At 43.5% G+C, this 15,336-nt stretch overlaps 1 protein-coding gene across 1 annotated transcript in view; it reads left to right on the forward strand.

Moving 5' to 3' along the window:
* The window catches only part of LOC145362038 (STE20/SPS1-related proline-alanine-rich protein kinase-like), a 90,583-nt gene that overhangs the window by 58,695 nt on the left and 16,552 nt on the right, over positions 1 to 15,336 (forward strand). Inside the window, exons 8-14 of the mRNA XM_080218075.1 lie at positions 95 to 150; positions 1,844 to 1,953; positions 5,718 to 5,819; positions 7,257 to 7,390; positions 11,836 to 11,884; positions 14,472 to 14,534; positions 15,258 to 15,326. Coding sequence (XP_080074201.1) covers positions 95 to 150; positions 1,844 to 1,953; positions 5,718 to 5,819; positions 7,257 to 7,390; positions 11,836 to 11,884; positions 14,472 to 14,534; positions 15,258 to 15,326 — 583 coding nt within the window. The remainder of the gene's footprint in view (positions 1 to 94; positions 151 to 1,843; positions 1,954 to 5,717; positions 5,820 to 7,256; positions 7,391 to 11,835; positions 11,885 to 14,471; positions 14,535 to 15,257; positions 15,327 to 15,336) is intronic.

The raw sequence follows: 15,336 nt of genomic DNA on the forward strand, positions 1-15,336 counted from the left end.
AACCCTTCAACCTATTACTCATTATAAAATATAAGAACATAATCCTTCCAATCTTCTCATAGTTATATTTTTTGAATGTGTTTTCCAATTGCAGGGATGTTAAAGCTGGTAATATTCTACTTGGTGACGATGGGTCTATACAAATTGCAGGTAGGTTTCTATAAGCAGTACTAATCTCATCATTGTGCAGTAATTCAAAATAATTTCCTTAATGTGCTTCTCTTGTGAGTTATCTTATATTTAGTAGAGGATTATCAGAATGGATCGTGTTTAAATCATGACTTTTAGAAACAAAACGTTCCCAGTTACGACCTACAGACAGACTGAGTAACAGTGAAGCAGAAGCAAAATGTCATGGTGGATTCACAGCCAGCTCTCGGCGCTGTTATTATTGATTGCATGCTGATTGTACCCTTTAATAGAAACAAGTAAAAACACCTCACGCATCACAGAATCCTCATTATTTACTCTCAGTAATAATTGAGAGATTAAAGCATTTGGTGCACCTACCTCAAAAACACAGGGGTGGTTTTGACTTTGGGAGAACGTCTGTTTTGTATTTCTACCCATTTTCCTACCATTGCAGTCAGTGAGATGTAAAACAAACTATTATTGCACAAGATCAAAATAATCCCAGTCACAGCTAGGCTAAACTCCACAGTCAAAGTGAGAAAGACCATTTGCCTTTTGAAACTTGACACCTCCACAAACCATGTCCAGTTAGTACCATCCTGGGCTGTGAACAAGGAAACCAAAAGGAGCCCTCCAAGAAAAGCTTACCTCATTGTTCTAGAGGGTTGTAGGAAAGGAGGAGGTTACGGAAAGAGAGGAAGAGGCAAAGGTAAGAATTTGAAATTGAAGGCGTGAGGGGAGTGGGAACCATCAAATTACTACAGTGCAGAAGAGACCATTTGGCCCATCAAGCCTGCACTGATTCTCTGACAGAGTATTTTACCTAGGCCCATTCCCCCACCCTATCCCCATAACACACACTTCCTATGGCTAATACATCTAACGTACACATCTTGGGTCACTAAGGGACAATTTAGCACAGTCAATCTACCTAACCTACACGTCTTTCGGACTGGGAGGAAACCAGAGCACCCGGAGGAAACCCACGCAGGCACGTGGAGAACATGCAGATTCCACACAGATAGTCACCCGAGGCTAGAATTGAACCCGGGTCCCTGGCATTGTGAGGCAATAGTGCAAACCACTCTGCATCGTGCTGCCTGTATAGGTCGGCAAGCACAGGGGTGATGGATAAGAGTTGGTGCAAGTTCAAATATGGAGTTTAGCTTGTGCTTGGTAATCAAAGAAATCTCCAGTGTGCTACTTCATTAAACACAGATTTTGACATCAACCCTTTCACAGTCAGATGGACAAGATTTGGAATGTGAAGGGGATAGTGGGAGGCTCCCAATCTCTATTCAGTCTCCAGCTGTGTCTCTCTGTACTGTGCACCTTCTGAGGCCATGATGGCAGTGGAGTGACCTCTGGCTGACCTCTGTTGACATACTAATTGGTATCCCAGTGTCCTGTGGCAACAGTTACTGATATAAGGAATTTCTTTTATAACATCTATTTTCACTCAGAAGGTGGTGAGTGTTTGGAACAAGCTGCCCGAGAGAGTGGTAGAGGCAGGTACAATTTTGTCTTTTAACAAGCGTTCAGACAGTTACATGGGTACAATGGGTATAGAGGGATATGGGCCAAATGCGGGCAATTGAGACTAACTTAGTGGTTAAAACTGGGTGGCATGGACAAGTTGGGCCAAAGGACCTGTTTTCATGCTGTAAATCTCTATGACTCTGTTGTAATGCTTGACTTCTTCCTCTATTAGATTTTGGTGTCAGTGCCTTTCTAGCTGCTGGTGGAGATATGACCAGAACTAAAGTGCGTAAAACCTTTGTCGGAACACCATGCTGGATGGCCCCAGAAGTGATGGAACAGGTAATCCTAGGTTTCAAGTAAACCTTTTGTTAAAGCTGGGGCTGAGTTTACCATGACTTCTACTGTTCGAAAAGCAAAGCTCTGATTTGAAGCTAATCTGCCTGTATCTTTAAGATTGACAGAAGCCTCAGTCCTGATGCCAGGGAGGAAAATCAAGCCTCAGGTATCCCACCCGAATTTGCCTCATTTCTGTTCGGGTGGGTTAGATCAAAACTGGGCGTCATGTTTCCTGAAAGTGGTGGGAGTTGGTGCACTTCCCTTTCACCTCCAATACCAATCGAATCAAAGTCTTATCTTCTGACAGTTATAACAATCCGAAACAACGTGAACTAAATTGGGGTAGTCGTCAACCTCACTCAAAGACATCAATCCCAAGAAATAGTGGTAAAACTCTAGTACAGTAGGTGGCACTGTTGTGTATTTAGTGTAAGGTGTATTATAAGTGTGGAGTAAAGAAGCTTTATTCTGCATCTGAAGGTAACCTGAGGCTGACACCCAAAACGGAAAGCATGCAATTTGCCTTCATTGACATTGTCTGCCTTGGTCGGCATGAATAAATAACCAGATTGTATCATAGAGAGAGAATTTGTATTTACATAACCCCTTTCCTGATCTCCAGATGTTCCAAAGCACCTTTCAAACGATTAAGTACTTTTCCAAAGTGTAGGCAAGATTGTAATGTGACAGTGAATTTGTACACAACAAGCTCCCACAAATAGCAGGGTGATAAATGACCAGATGATCTGATGTTGGTTGAGAGAGCCAACAGGGTTAATGTCGCATCACAAAGACAGCGCTTCTGACAGTGCAGCTCTGACTGAGTACTACGTTGCAGTGTCAGCTTGAATAACGTGTTGAAGTCTCTAGACTGGGCCTTGAATCTCCTGCCTTCTAACTGGGTACAGTACCATCATGGTTATGTTACTTGACTAATAATCCACAGAGCATGAGGTCAAATCCCACTGTGGCAGCTTAAGAATTAAGCCTTACAAATAACAGTTGAAATGAAAGGAAAAGGCTAGTTTTGGTAGAAGTGACAATGAAGCTGCTGAACTCTCCAAGGAACCCAACTGGTTCACTAATGTCCTTTAGCAATGGAAGCCTGTTGTGTGGCTGCATTCCCACAATAATGTTGGCTCTTCATTGCCCTCTAGGGATGAGCAGTGAATTCTGAGCTGGTCACTAACACCCGCATCTTGAGATTTAAAAAAGTCAGGTGAGACGAGTATGATGCAGGGAATATAATGTGCATACAAAGTACTTCTGTTCAACTCTCTTTTTATTTCAAAAATATACTTTATTCATAAATACTCTGAAATATATCACTGCAGAAACAACATTTCCAATGATTACAAACAGTGCAAAAACATCAGTCATATTTACAATACTTTACAGTGCTCAGTTCCAAGACATTACATTTATGACAGTTCAGTTCTTCAACAAACTATATAGATTCATCACATTTTGCTGTGTGCTGTTTTTACAGAGTTGCACACAGTTGCACAGTCTGAGGGTTTTTTTTACAATTACAGGCCCCTCGGTCTGCCTTGGTTGAAAGACTTTAAATGGTGGCCTTTCCCCATTGTGTCTTTGCGGTGACTGCCCCAAGCTTGAGAGCGTCCCTCAGCACGTAGTCCTGGACCTTGGAATGTGCCAGCCTGCAACACTTGTTTGAGGACAAATCTTTGCACTGGAAGATCAGCAAGTTTCGGGCGGACCAAAGTGCGTCCTTCACCAATAACCCTCCAGCAGCAGTTGATAGTTGTCTCGGTGTGCGTCCCTGGAAACAGCCTGTAGAGCACAGAGTCCTGCGTCACCGAACTGCTCAGGACGAACCTTGACAAATACCATCTCACTCCAGACCTTCTTTGCAAAGGCACATTCCACAAGGAGGTGTGCGACTGTCTCATCAGCCCCACAGCTGCTTCGAGGGCAGCGTGCGGTGCTGTTGAGACCTCGAGCGTGCATGAAGGATCTGACGGGGAGTGCCCTTCTCACCACCAGCCAAGCCAGATCTTGGTGCTTGTTTGTCAGTTCTGGTGATGAGGTGTTCTGCCAGATGACACTGACAGTCTGCTCAGGGAACCTTCTGACAGGATCCGCCGTCTCCTTTTCTCTCAGGGCCCCGAGGACATTACGTGCTGACCACTGCTTGATCACCATGTGGTCAAAGGTGTGTTTGCGGAAATATTTCTCCACGAAGGACAGGTGCCGTGGAGCATTCCACAGCAGTGTGGCCAGACCCATCCTCTACAACACTTGGGACAGGTAGAACCTCAAAAAGTAGTGGCACTTGCTGTTAGTGTACCGAGGATCTACACACAGCTTGATGCAGCCGCACACAAAGGTGGCCATCAGGATTAGGGGGGCGTTGGGAATGTTTTTCTCTCCGTTCTCTGGAGATTTGTGCATCGCCTCCCTCCGGACGTGATTCATCTTTGATCTCCAGATGAATTTGAAGATGGCCTGCGTCACTGCTGCTGCACAGGATTTGGGGATAGGCCAGACCTGCGCCACGTACAACAACACGGACAGCACCTCGCACCGGATGACCAGATTTTTTTCCAATGATAGAGAGGGAGCATTGCTCCCACAAGCCCAATTTTTGCCTGGCTTTGATGATGCATTCTTCCCAATTTTTGGCGCATGCTCCTGCCTCTCCAAACCATATCCCCAGCACCTTATGGTAGTCTGCCCTGACGGTGATGGGGACAAAGGATCTGTTAGCCCAGTTCCCAAAGAACATGGCCTCACTCTTACCCCAGTTGACTTATGTTCAACTCTTAGTATACATGTGCTCAGCCCTTACCATCTTGTACATTCTTTTTGTTGATCACAACTGATATTCCTGCTGCTTCTGGCCCATTACTATGATTCTTGCCAGATTCATATCTGTCACAAAGCTTGTAACGGACTGAGTATACAGGATGGGATGGATCACTTACAAAACATGGGATGGATATGTTCATAGCATGGGAAAGATTGTTATTAACCAGGGAATGGGTCTACCATAAAGCATGGAATGGAAATTTAAATTGCATCCATAGATCCACAAGTCCACAAATTTATACTATGAGAAGTTATCCGTGCTGAATGTGGTGAAAGGCAAAAGTGTTTGGTTATATTATTCGCCGATCAGTATCTTTAGACTAGGATTCTCCAGTTTCGTACACCCTGCCACCATCACCAGCGAGAATGAAGAATTTAGCACTCAGCTAAAACTCTTTCATTGCAGCAGGACCGGAGATTCCCAGCCACAGCAAGGTCAGAGAATTCCAGCCTTAATCGCTGAAGAACAAGTAACAGAACAGAAATAGTGCAGATATTGGCTGTTTTTTTTTTAGTAAAGCTTTGGATGGGAGAAAGGTTGCATGTATGTATCATTTCAGTGTGAAACAGGATCCTTTTTGGCCAAATCATGCTCTTCATTCAAACTTTAACTGTTTGAGAAAAGATTGTTCTCAAATGGGTTTTTATCACTTCTGATAGGTGATTGACCTGACCCATTAACTTTCTTTCTCTCTCTCCCCACAGATGCTGCCTGAGTTGTTGAGCAAGTCTAGCAATTTCTGTTTTTGTTTCAGATTTCCAGCGTCCATAGTATTTTGCTTCAGGTGACCTTTGCAGACAATCTGGAGCGGATTGGAAGTCACTTGAGGCCAGTAGATGTCACTACAGCAGTGAGCACAACACTAGGCACGCATTTTATTTACGTTGTGCCTGAGGCAGTTACAGACAGATTCCTGCCTTTTATTTAATTGCAGGTACGAGGTTATGACTTCAAAGCAGATATCTGGAGTTTTGGAATAACAGCGATTGAACTGGCAACTGGAACGGCGCCATATCACAAGTATCCACCGATGAAGGTGGGAGTAAACTTGTAACAGTTTGCAAAATGATGGATACTTGGGAGTAAGTTACACGGGGGAAATCAAAAATATCTGAGAGTGCATTATATGCAGAATCTGGGGTATCTGGGAGTGCTCTATAAACAGAATCTGAGCTAACTAGGATTGAATTATATACAGAATCAGAGTTATTACATAGGATATACGACACAAAACAGTCTATGCCAGTTTTCTGCTCCACTGGAACCTTTTCCCAACCTTTCATAAGAACATAAGAAATAGGAGCAGAAGTAGGCCATCTGGCCCTTCGAGCCTGCCCCGCCATTCAATAAGATCATGGCTGATCTGTCGTGGCTCAGTTCCACTTTCCCGCCCTCTCCCCATAACCCTTAATCCCTTCTCTTATCAAAAACCCATCAACCCGCTTCTTAAAAATATTAAGTCTATCATTGTAACTATTCATATGCTTATCTAATTTCCCCTTAAATGTATTGATACTATTCAATTCAACCACTCCCTGTGGAAGCAAGTTCCACATTCTCACTATTCTGTAGCTTTTCCCTGAATTCCTTATTGGATTTATTAGTGACTATCTGATATTGATGATTCCCCAGTTTTAAAGTTAAAGTTTATTTATTAGTCACAAGTATAGGCTTGCATTACCATTGCAGTGAAGTTACTGTGAAAATCCCCTGGCCGCCACACTCCAGCACCTGTTTGGGTACACTGAGGGAGAATTTAGCATGGCCAGTGTACCTAACCAGCACATCATTCAGACTGTGGGAGGAAATCAGAGTATTCAGAGGAAACCCACACAGACACAGGGAGAACATGCAGACTCTGCACAGATAGTGACCTAAGCTGGGAATCGAACCCAGGTCCCTGGTGCTGTGAGGCAGCAGTGCTAACCATTGTGCCACCCAAGAGTTATGCTCTTCTCCACAAGAGGAAACATTGTTCCTGTGTTCATTTGATCAAAACCTTTCATAATTTTAAAGACTTGGTCACTCCTCCACTTTCTTGGCATTGAGCTGTACAGAATATGGATAATCTGGGAGTAAATTCTATTCAGAATGTCGGATACACTTAATTGATTATTCTGTGGCATTCTTTATTTTAACAATAACATGTTAGTTGCATGTTTATTTCTAAAAATAACCAGCAGGTTGTGATTTCAATTAGCCAGTTATGTTTTCCGTGTTTAGATTCATTCTAATTGATTAGAGCTTATTTTGTGTGGAATTTGGTTCAACTTAATCCAAGTTGGAAGTTGATTCGCAGTGTGATTTGATCTGAACTTTGTTTATTTATGAAGTCAAATTGGAGCTGATTTTTTATTTATCGTTAGATTAAAGAAAACAAGGGAGCTAGAAATGATAATAGAGATACCAGTTAAAAGTATGAGGACAGTACCACTGGTTATTATAATCTACGTATCCTTTAATTTGTTACCAGGTTCTGATGGTGACGCTGCAAAATGATCCTCCTACTCTTGAGACAGGGGTAGAGGATAAAGAAATGGTCAAGAAGTACGGCAAATCCTTTCGTAAACTGATAGCCCTGTGCCTGCAAAAAGATCCAGCAAAGAGGTGTGTGTATGCGCTAAAGTGCAAAGCTAGTGAGTGATAGGGCAGTAGCTCAGATAGATGTGCAGTGCAAGGCTCTGGTCACATGTAACATCAGAGTCCTGGCTCTGACTTATCTGGGCACTCATTTGTTCCTGTTGGGTGAGTTTGATGCTCAGCCCAGCATCGTCTCCAAAGTGAAAGCCAAATTCTAAACCAAGGCAGAAATACAGTTAATGGACTGCAAAGTGGCATTAGTACTGGTCACCATCATGAGGCAGCAGTGCTAACCACTGTGCCACCATGCCACCCCAAATCTCCATGTCCAGATGAATTGTGTCCCAGGCTGCTGTGGGAGGCAAAGGAGGAGATTGCAGGGCTCTGACCCAAATTTTCTATTCCCGTCTGGCCACGAGGGAGGTGCTAGAATGACTGGAGGACAGCTAATGTGATTCTGCTATTTAAGGGTTGGAGTAATAAACCAGGGAACTACAGACCAGTGAGTCTCATGTCAGTGGTAGGGAAACTATTGGAGAAACTTCCGAAGGAGAGCATCTAAATCCACTTGGAGAAGCAAGGCTTGATCAGGGATAGTCAGCGTGGTTTCATCAGGGCAGTGACGCCCAACAAATTTGATTGAATTTTTTGAGGAGGTGACCAGGTGTGTAGAGAGAGCAGTGCAGTTGATGTAGCTTATATGGATTTCAGCAAAACCTTTGACAAGGTCCCACTCCACAGGAGTTCACCTCTGTTATCCTGATGGCGGTTTACATCCCACCCCATGTGGACATGAAGATCAAGCTGGATGAAATGTACACCACTACGAATAGGCTGGAGATGAAACAGCCCGAGGCCTTGTTCATCATGGCCGGGGACTTCAAACAGGCCAAGTTCAAGAGTGTACTACCAAGATACCAGCAACACGTATCCTGTTCCACCAAGGACCAAACATTCTGGACCACAGCTACACAAATATCAAACACACCTACCGTTCTGTTGCCTGCCCACACTTTGGCAAATCAGACCACAAGGCTGTGCTCCTGCTCCCGCTCCCGGCTTACAAGCAAAAACTGAAGCGGGAGAATCCATCAAAGAAAGTCGTACAATGTTGGTCTGAGAAATCAGATGCTCTCCACGGTACTGCTTAGAGTCAGTAGACTGGTCAATATTTAAAAACTCTGTGACAAGCCTGAACGAGTACACCATTACTAACTGACTTCATCAGTAAGTGTGTAGAAAATTGTGTGCCAAACAAGCAATCTACATGTTTCCCAACTGGAAACCATGGATGAACAGGGATATCCACTGCTTGCTGAAGTCTAGGTCTGAGGCATTCATGTCAGGTGATCCTGACCTATACAAGAGTTAGAGTTTAGAAGAATGAGGGGAGATCTCATTGAGACATATAAGATGATGAATGGGATGGATAGGATAGAGGTGGAGAGACTCTTCCCGCTCAGAAAGGACAGTAGGACTAGGGGGCACAGCCTCAAGATAAAGGGGGGGGCGGGGGGGCGGTTTAGAACGGAGTTGAGGAAGAACTTCTTCACTCAAAGGGTGGTGAATCTCTGGAATTCTCTGCCCGTTGAAGTGGTGGAGGCTGCCTCGCTAAATATTTTTAAGACGCGGGTTGATGGGTTTTTGATAAGAGAGGGGATTAAGGGTTATGGGGAGAGGGCAGGAATGTGGAACTGAGACACGACAGGTCAGCCATGATCTTATTGAATGGCGGGGCAGGCTCGAAGGGCCAGATGGCCTACTCCTGCTCCTATTTCTTATGTTCTTATGCTCTTAAGAGAGCTAGATATGATCTAAGGAGATCTATGAAAGATGCCAAAAGACAGTACTGGACCAAGCTAAAGTCCCAGGCTAGCCACACCGACCCCCGTTGACTATGACAAGATCTGCAAGACATAACAGGCTACAAGATGGCACAGTGGTTAGCACTGCTGCTTTACAGTACCAGGGACCTGGGTTCAATTCTGACCTCAGGTCACTATCTGTGCATGTCTGCAGGGTTTCCTTTGGGTGCTCTGATTTCCTCCCATACTCCAAAGATGTATGGGTTTGGTTGATTGGCCATGCTAAATTACCCCTTAATGTCAGGGGGATTAGCAGGGTAAATATGTGGGGTTATGAGGATAGATCCTGAACTTCCTAACTCACAGACCACAGTCAGTAAGGATAGGCAACAACACCTCCTCCACAATCATCCTCAACACTGGTGCCCCACAAGGCTGTGTTCTCAGCCCCCTACTATACTCCTTATACACCTCTGACTGTGCGGCCAAATTCCCCTCTAACTCGATTTTCAAGTTTGCTGATGACACCACCGTAGTGGGTCAGAGCTCAAACAATGACGAGACAGAGTACAGGAATGCAATAGAGAATCTGGTGCGACAACAATAATCTCTCCCTCAATGTCAACAAAATGAAGGAGATTGTCATCAACTTCAGGAAGCGTAGTGGATAACATGCCCCATGCTCCTGTGTACATCAATAGAGACAAACTAGAACTGGTCAAAAGTTTCAAGATTTTGGGGTCCAGATTATCAACAATTTGTCCTGATCCCCCCATGCCTACACAAAGCTAAGAAAGCCCACCAACACCTCTACTTTCTCAGAAGACGAAGCAAATCTGGCATGCCAGCTACGACTCTCACCAACTTTTACAAATGCACCAAAGAAAGCATTGTTTCTGATTGTATCACAGCTTGGTATGGGCTCCTGCTCTGCCCAAGACTGCAAGGAACTGTAAGAGGTCGTGAATGTAGCCCAATCCATCACACAAACCAGCCTCCCACCATTGACTCTGTCTACACTTCCTGCTGCCTCAGCAAAGCAGCCAGCATAATTAAGGACCCCATGCACCCCAGACATTCTCTCTTCCACCTTCCTCTGTCAGGAAAAAGATACAAAAGTCTGAGGTCACGTACCAACTGACTCAAGAACAGCTTCTTTCCTGCTGCCATCAGATTTTTGAATGGATCTACTTCGCATCAAGTTGATCTTTCTCTACACTGTAGCTATGACTGTAACGCTACATTCTGCACTCTCTCATTTCCTTCTTTATGAATGGTATGCTTTGTCTGTACAGCACAGAAGAAACAATACTTTTCACTGTATATTAATACATTTGACAATAATAAATCAAATCAAAAACATGGGAGACTTGTAAAAGGTAAATGCACATGAGATACAGGGTAATTTGATAAAGTGGATTTAAAATTGGCTCAGTTGTAGCAGACAGAGAGTGTCTGGAAACCAGTGTCCAGTGCTGTACCACAGGGATCTATGTTGGGTCCCCTATTATTTGTTATTTATATAAACAACATAGGTGACTATGTGGGGGGGGGGGGGGGGGGGGGGTAGGATTAGTAAGTTTGCAGATGACACAAAGATTGGCCAACAATGAGGGGTGTCTTGGGCTACAAGGAGATATAGACAGAATGGTCAAATGTGGCAGATGGAACTTAACTCTGAAAAGTGAGGTGATGCACTTTGGAAGGAGTATTTTAAGACGTATTTAATGAATGGCATGACACTACAAAGTTCTGTGGAACAAAGGGACCTTGGTCCCAAAAGAGAAAATGCTGGAAAATCTCAGCAGATCTAGCAGCACCTGTCAGGAGAAAAAAGAACTGGTGTTTCAAGTCCAGATGACCCTTTGTCAAAGCTCAGCTTTGTTGAAGTTGTATAGAACTAGAGTACAGTACTACAGCTAGAGTACTGTGTGCAGTTCTGGTTGCCACATAATAGGAAGGATGTAATTGTACTGGAGGGGATGCAGGGGAGATTTACCAGGATGCTGCCTGGGATGAAATAGTCAAGAGAGGAAGAGAGGTTGGACAGGCTTGGGTTGTTTTCGTTGGAGCAGAGAAGACTGAAGGGGCAACCTGATTGAGGTGTACAAGATTATGAGGGGCATGGGCAGGGTGGATAGGGAGCAGCTGTTCCCCTTAATTGAAGGGTCAGTTATGAGGGGACATAGGTTCAAAGGGGCAGGAGGTTTAAGGGCGATGTGAGGCAAAACTTCTTTACCCACAGGGTGATGATGGTCTGGGATGCACTGTCTGGGTGGGTGGTAAAGGCAAGTTGCCTCACATCCTTTAAAAATTACCTAGATGCATACTTGGCACATCATAACAGTCAAAGATATGAGCCAAGTGCTGGTAGATGGGATTAGGTGGGAGTTCAGATTTTCATGTGTGCCTTTGCAGATGCAAAGGGCCGAAGGGCCTTTTCTGCACTATATGATTCTGTGATTTTGTGGAGTCTGTGAAAATAATTTGTGAAATGCATTTTTTTTTCCTTCAGAAATGCGATACTGATTTCTGAATTTGGTGTTCTTGCAGCAGCTAGCACCGAGATATCTCACACATGGCAATGATATCACATTCTGCTGTAGGCTGAGCTGATCTCAAATTGCTGCACAAGTCCCAACTCACTCCATAAACTCTGTTTTCCAGGCCCACGGCAGCGGAGCTCCTGAAGCACAAATTCTTCCAGAAATCAAAGGTGGGTGAGAGTAAAAACCCATAAGTGTCACTTACTGAAAGTCTCTTTTACACAGTGTTAGCAATTCAACTGTACAACTGAAATCCAATTTCCTGTTATCATGCCCTTCTTTGCAAAATAATCTTCATTGATAATCTCTTCAAGAGAACACAGTAAATGTGTTCAAATCCCAACCCAAGTGGCCGTTAAAACTCAACTAACCCTTTGGAGTTGATTTTCCAGGAGAAAGATGGCAGCAGTAGGAAATGTAAAGAGGAAAATGACAAAAGCACAATTAATTGTTCTGTGCCCAGGTTCAGGCTTTTGCCACTTCTGCTTTCGAGTCTAAAAAGAAACCTAGATGAATTCAGCTAACTCCAACCCAACACAAAAAAACCTGGTATAAAACAGGGGATGTCAGATTGGCTGCCTATTATATAGCTCTCTTGGTTTTTCTTTCAAGAATATAACTTAGTCAATCCAGTATTATCCTGTGTTATACTATCAAAAGTTTAAAATTATCCCAGTGATCGATTTGTGATCGTATGGTGTTGATGTTGCACAGTGGGTAGCACCAGTACCTTTGAGCCAGAAGCTCCAAGTTAAAGTCACACTCGAGGACTTGATGACCAAGGAAGGTGTGTTCATAATGTGGCAAACAGGTGATTATTAACCTGAAAATCCTTCTAACATCCCCCAACAGGACATGGTAAGAGTGGGAGAAATTTCAAGTTGGAATCTCTACCATCACTGTCCATAGTTCCTGTAACAGTGCATGTTACTACAGCTACTCTGATTCCGTGTGATCTGTAATACACACGGTGCTATTGATATTAGAATGGAAGGCATTATGGTTGCTGATTTTTGTGCTGCATAAGCTCAATGAGCTGAATGGCCTCCTTCTGTACTGTACTGTTCTACAGTTACATTCCTGATCTTGGCTGCCTTGGTGGGGTGGCTTCTGCCAATTCACTTACTTTCCTGTGGGGAACTGCTAATCATTCACTTGATGGAGAATTGCAAATGCAATAACTAAACTATTAGCAAATCGAATAAAACATGATTCTAATGGAATGCTGTTCAGATAAATACAATTCCCACTTATTAATGAGGAGAATTTTAGTCACTCTCTAAATTACAACCAGGTTTTGCGTCTGGGCCCTTTCTGTTGATTGTGGAACTTTTTTTTCTTCTTTGGTACCTTCGCTAACGAGATGAGTCTTTGAGCTAAAAGTTATGAGCTGTGGTAGGAGGCAGTTGCTCTCTTCCTCTGTTGCACTGCCCTTTCCTTTTTACTCATGCCATATCAACATGTTCCACCATATGATTGGTCCTAGGTTGCCAAGATCATCAAATTTAAATTTAATAGGTTCTTGGTATCTAAGCACCTGATTAAAATTTGATTGACTGAATTCAAAAATAATTCAAAAGCCTGTTGCCTTGGTAATTCTGCTGCTTGGCCTCCCGATACAAATGTTTCATTTGGGGCACTCTATCTGCACTTGCATTTTTAGCAAAACTTTCTAAGCACAGAAAAAACACCACTCTCTTAAAGGGAGTATGCAACGCGTTTTCCCCTGCCCCTCGCATTTTACAATTAGCATCATAGAAACCCCTACATTACAGAGAGGCCATTTGGCCCATCGCGTCTGCACCGGCCACAATCCCACCCAGGCCCTACCCCCATATCCCTACATATTTTACGCACTAATCCCTCTAACCTACGCAACTCAGGACACTAAGGGGCAATTTTAGCATGGCCAATCAACCTAACCCGCACATCTTTGGACTGTGGGAGGAAACTGGAGTACCTGGAGGAAACCCACGCAGACATGAAGAGAATGTATAGACTCCACACAGACAGTGACCCAAGCTGGGAATCGAACCCAGGTCCCTGGAGCTGTGAGGCAGCAGTGCTAACCACTGTGCTACCGTGCTGCCCAATTACCAATCTACAATTACTTTACTCAACTTCACAACAGTAGGAAAGGCAGTTCATTCCAAGACTATGTCCACTACTGTGTAATTGAATAACTAAAGACACACAGGAGAAACTGATCAGTATGTTTGTGCAATGAGTCTTGCTTTCAGCATTTTGAAGGTTTGGGGAGGAGAAAGAGCAGAGAGGACATTACACATGGAGGTTAAAAGAGGAAAGTTGAGAATAGCACTGACCATATTATAATTAATGAAGGAAAGGCAAGACAGATTGTGACAGAAATTGGATGATGAAGGTAAGAGAGGTGGCCAATCTGACAACAGGCTGTTTTGTGGAGAGTTAGAGAAGTTTCACAAAAACCGTTTTTTCCCATGGTTTGGCACCTGGCTTAACTATCAGAGAAACATTGAATAGGGGAATGAACAGGAGGTCAGATAAACAGGTAGAGAGGGGAAAACAATTGTTTAAACACCCCTTCTGTTGCAAAACATTGAAGTACCCTTGACTGATCCTTTGATAGTAATCTCAGATTATTGAGCCACAATTAATTTTACTGCAGTTTATTGGTGAGAAAGCAGTGTCTACTCAATGGGCTGAATGCAAACATAGGTCTTCAACAGTCAGAGGCCAGTGCTTTAACCAATGGGACCTCTTGTTTTCTTGTTTCAGAATAAAGAGTATCTGATGGAAAAGTTGTTGGGCCAATCAAGTGGAGGGCAAAAGGACACAAAGGTAAAGACAACCCTCTGCAATTATTACAATGTTTCTGGCCTCGGAAGGCTTTTTCTGCCAGCTTGGTTGAACGGAGCAATGCAATGAGGCAGTGATAGTTGCACTTCTCATGTTCAGAACACGTCAATGAGCAGATGAGTAAACAAAATGCAAATGAGGCAATATTAACTTAGAAGACAGATGTTGTGAAGGTCATGGAACCAGAACGAACTGCTGTTGGTTTGGAACAGAAGCATAAAGAACTACTTGATTCCTCACAAAGGGTGAAGTGTTTGTTACAGTGAAGTGAATGTAGACAGACCAAATTGCAGCAGTTCACTGGAGAGATATTGAGGTCCAATTGAGCATCAATTTGCACTTCAATCCTCACCCAACGAACAGGAGTATCCTGCACAACAGTCAGTGCAAAAGATAAACAGAATCACACATAAATAGTTGATCTTCCAGTCTTGTTTAAATACTGGGTCTTATTTAGACCTAATGTTCCCCTCCCACTTTTTCTTCGGTCAAAAGAGGCAATATTTTGAGATTTTAATTAATACTAAAATTCCGCAAGGACTGAGCCAAGGTGCACAAGCACTCTTGACATAGAACAAAGAGGGATATGGTGGGCCACTCACAGATGTACATTGTGCACTAATCAGATATGCAGAGGGACGCATTGATCCATGGGCTTTTCAACTCTATACATTGCGCAAATAGAATTCTTCTGTCTTCTTGCAGGCTGACAACACAGTCCAAGCTACTGGCACGGTGCCAAAGTCTGCGAGTGAGCCAGAGTCTAACAAAAAGGTCTGTATTC

Source organism: Carcharhinus amblyrhynchos, chromosome X (assembly GCF_965287045.1).
Source record: "Carcharhinus amblyrhynchos chromosome X, sCarAmb.v2.hapA, whole genome shotgun sequence".
Taxonomy (NCBI): domain Eukaryota; kingdom Metazoa; phylum Chordata; class Chondrichthyes; order Carcharhiniformes; family Carcharhinidae; genus Carcharhinus; species Carcharhinus amblyrhynchos.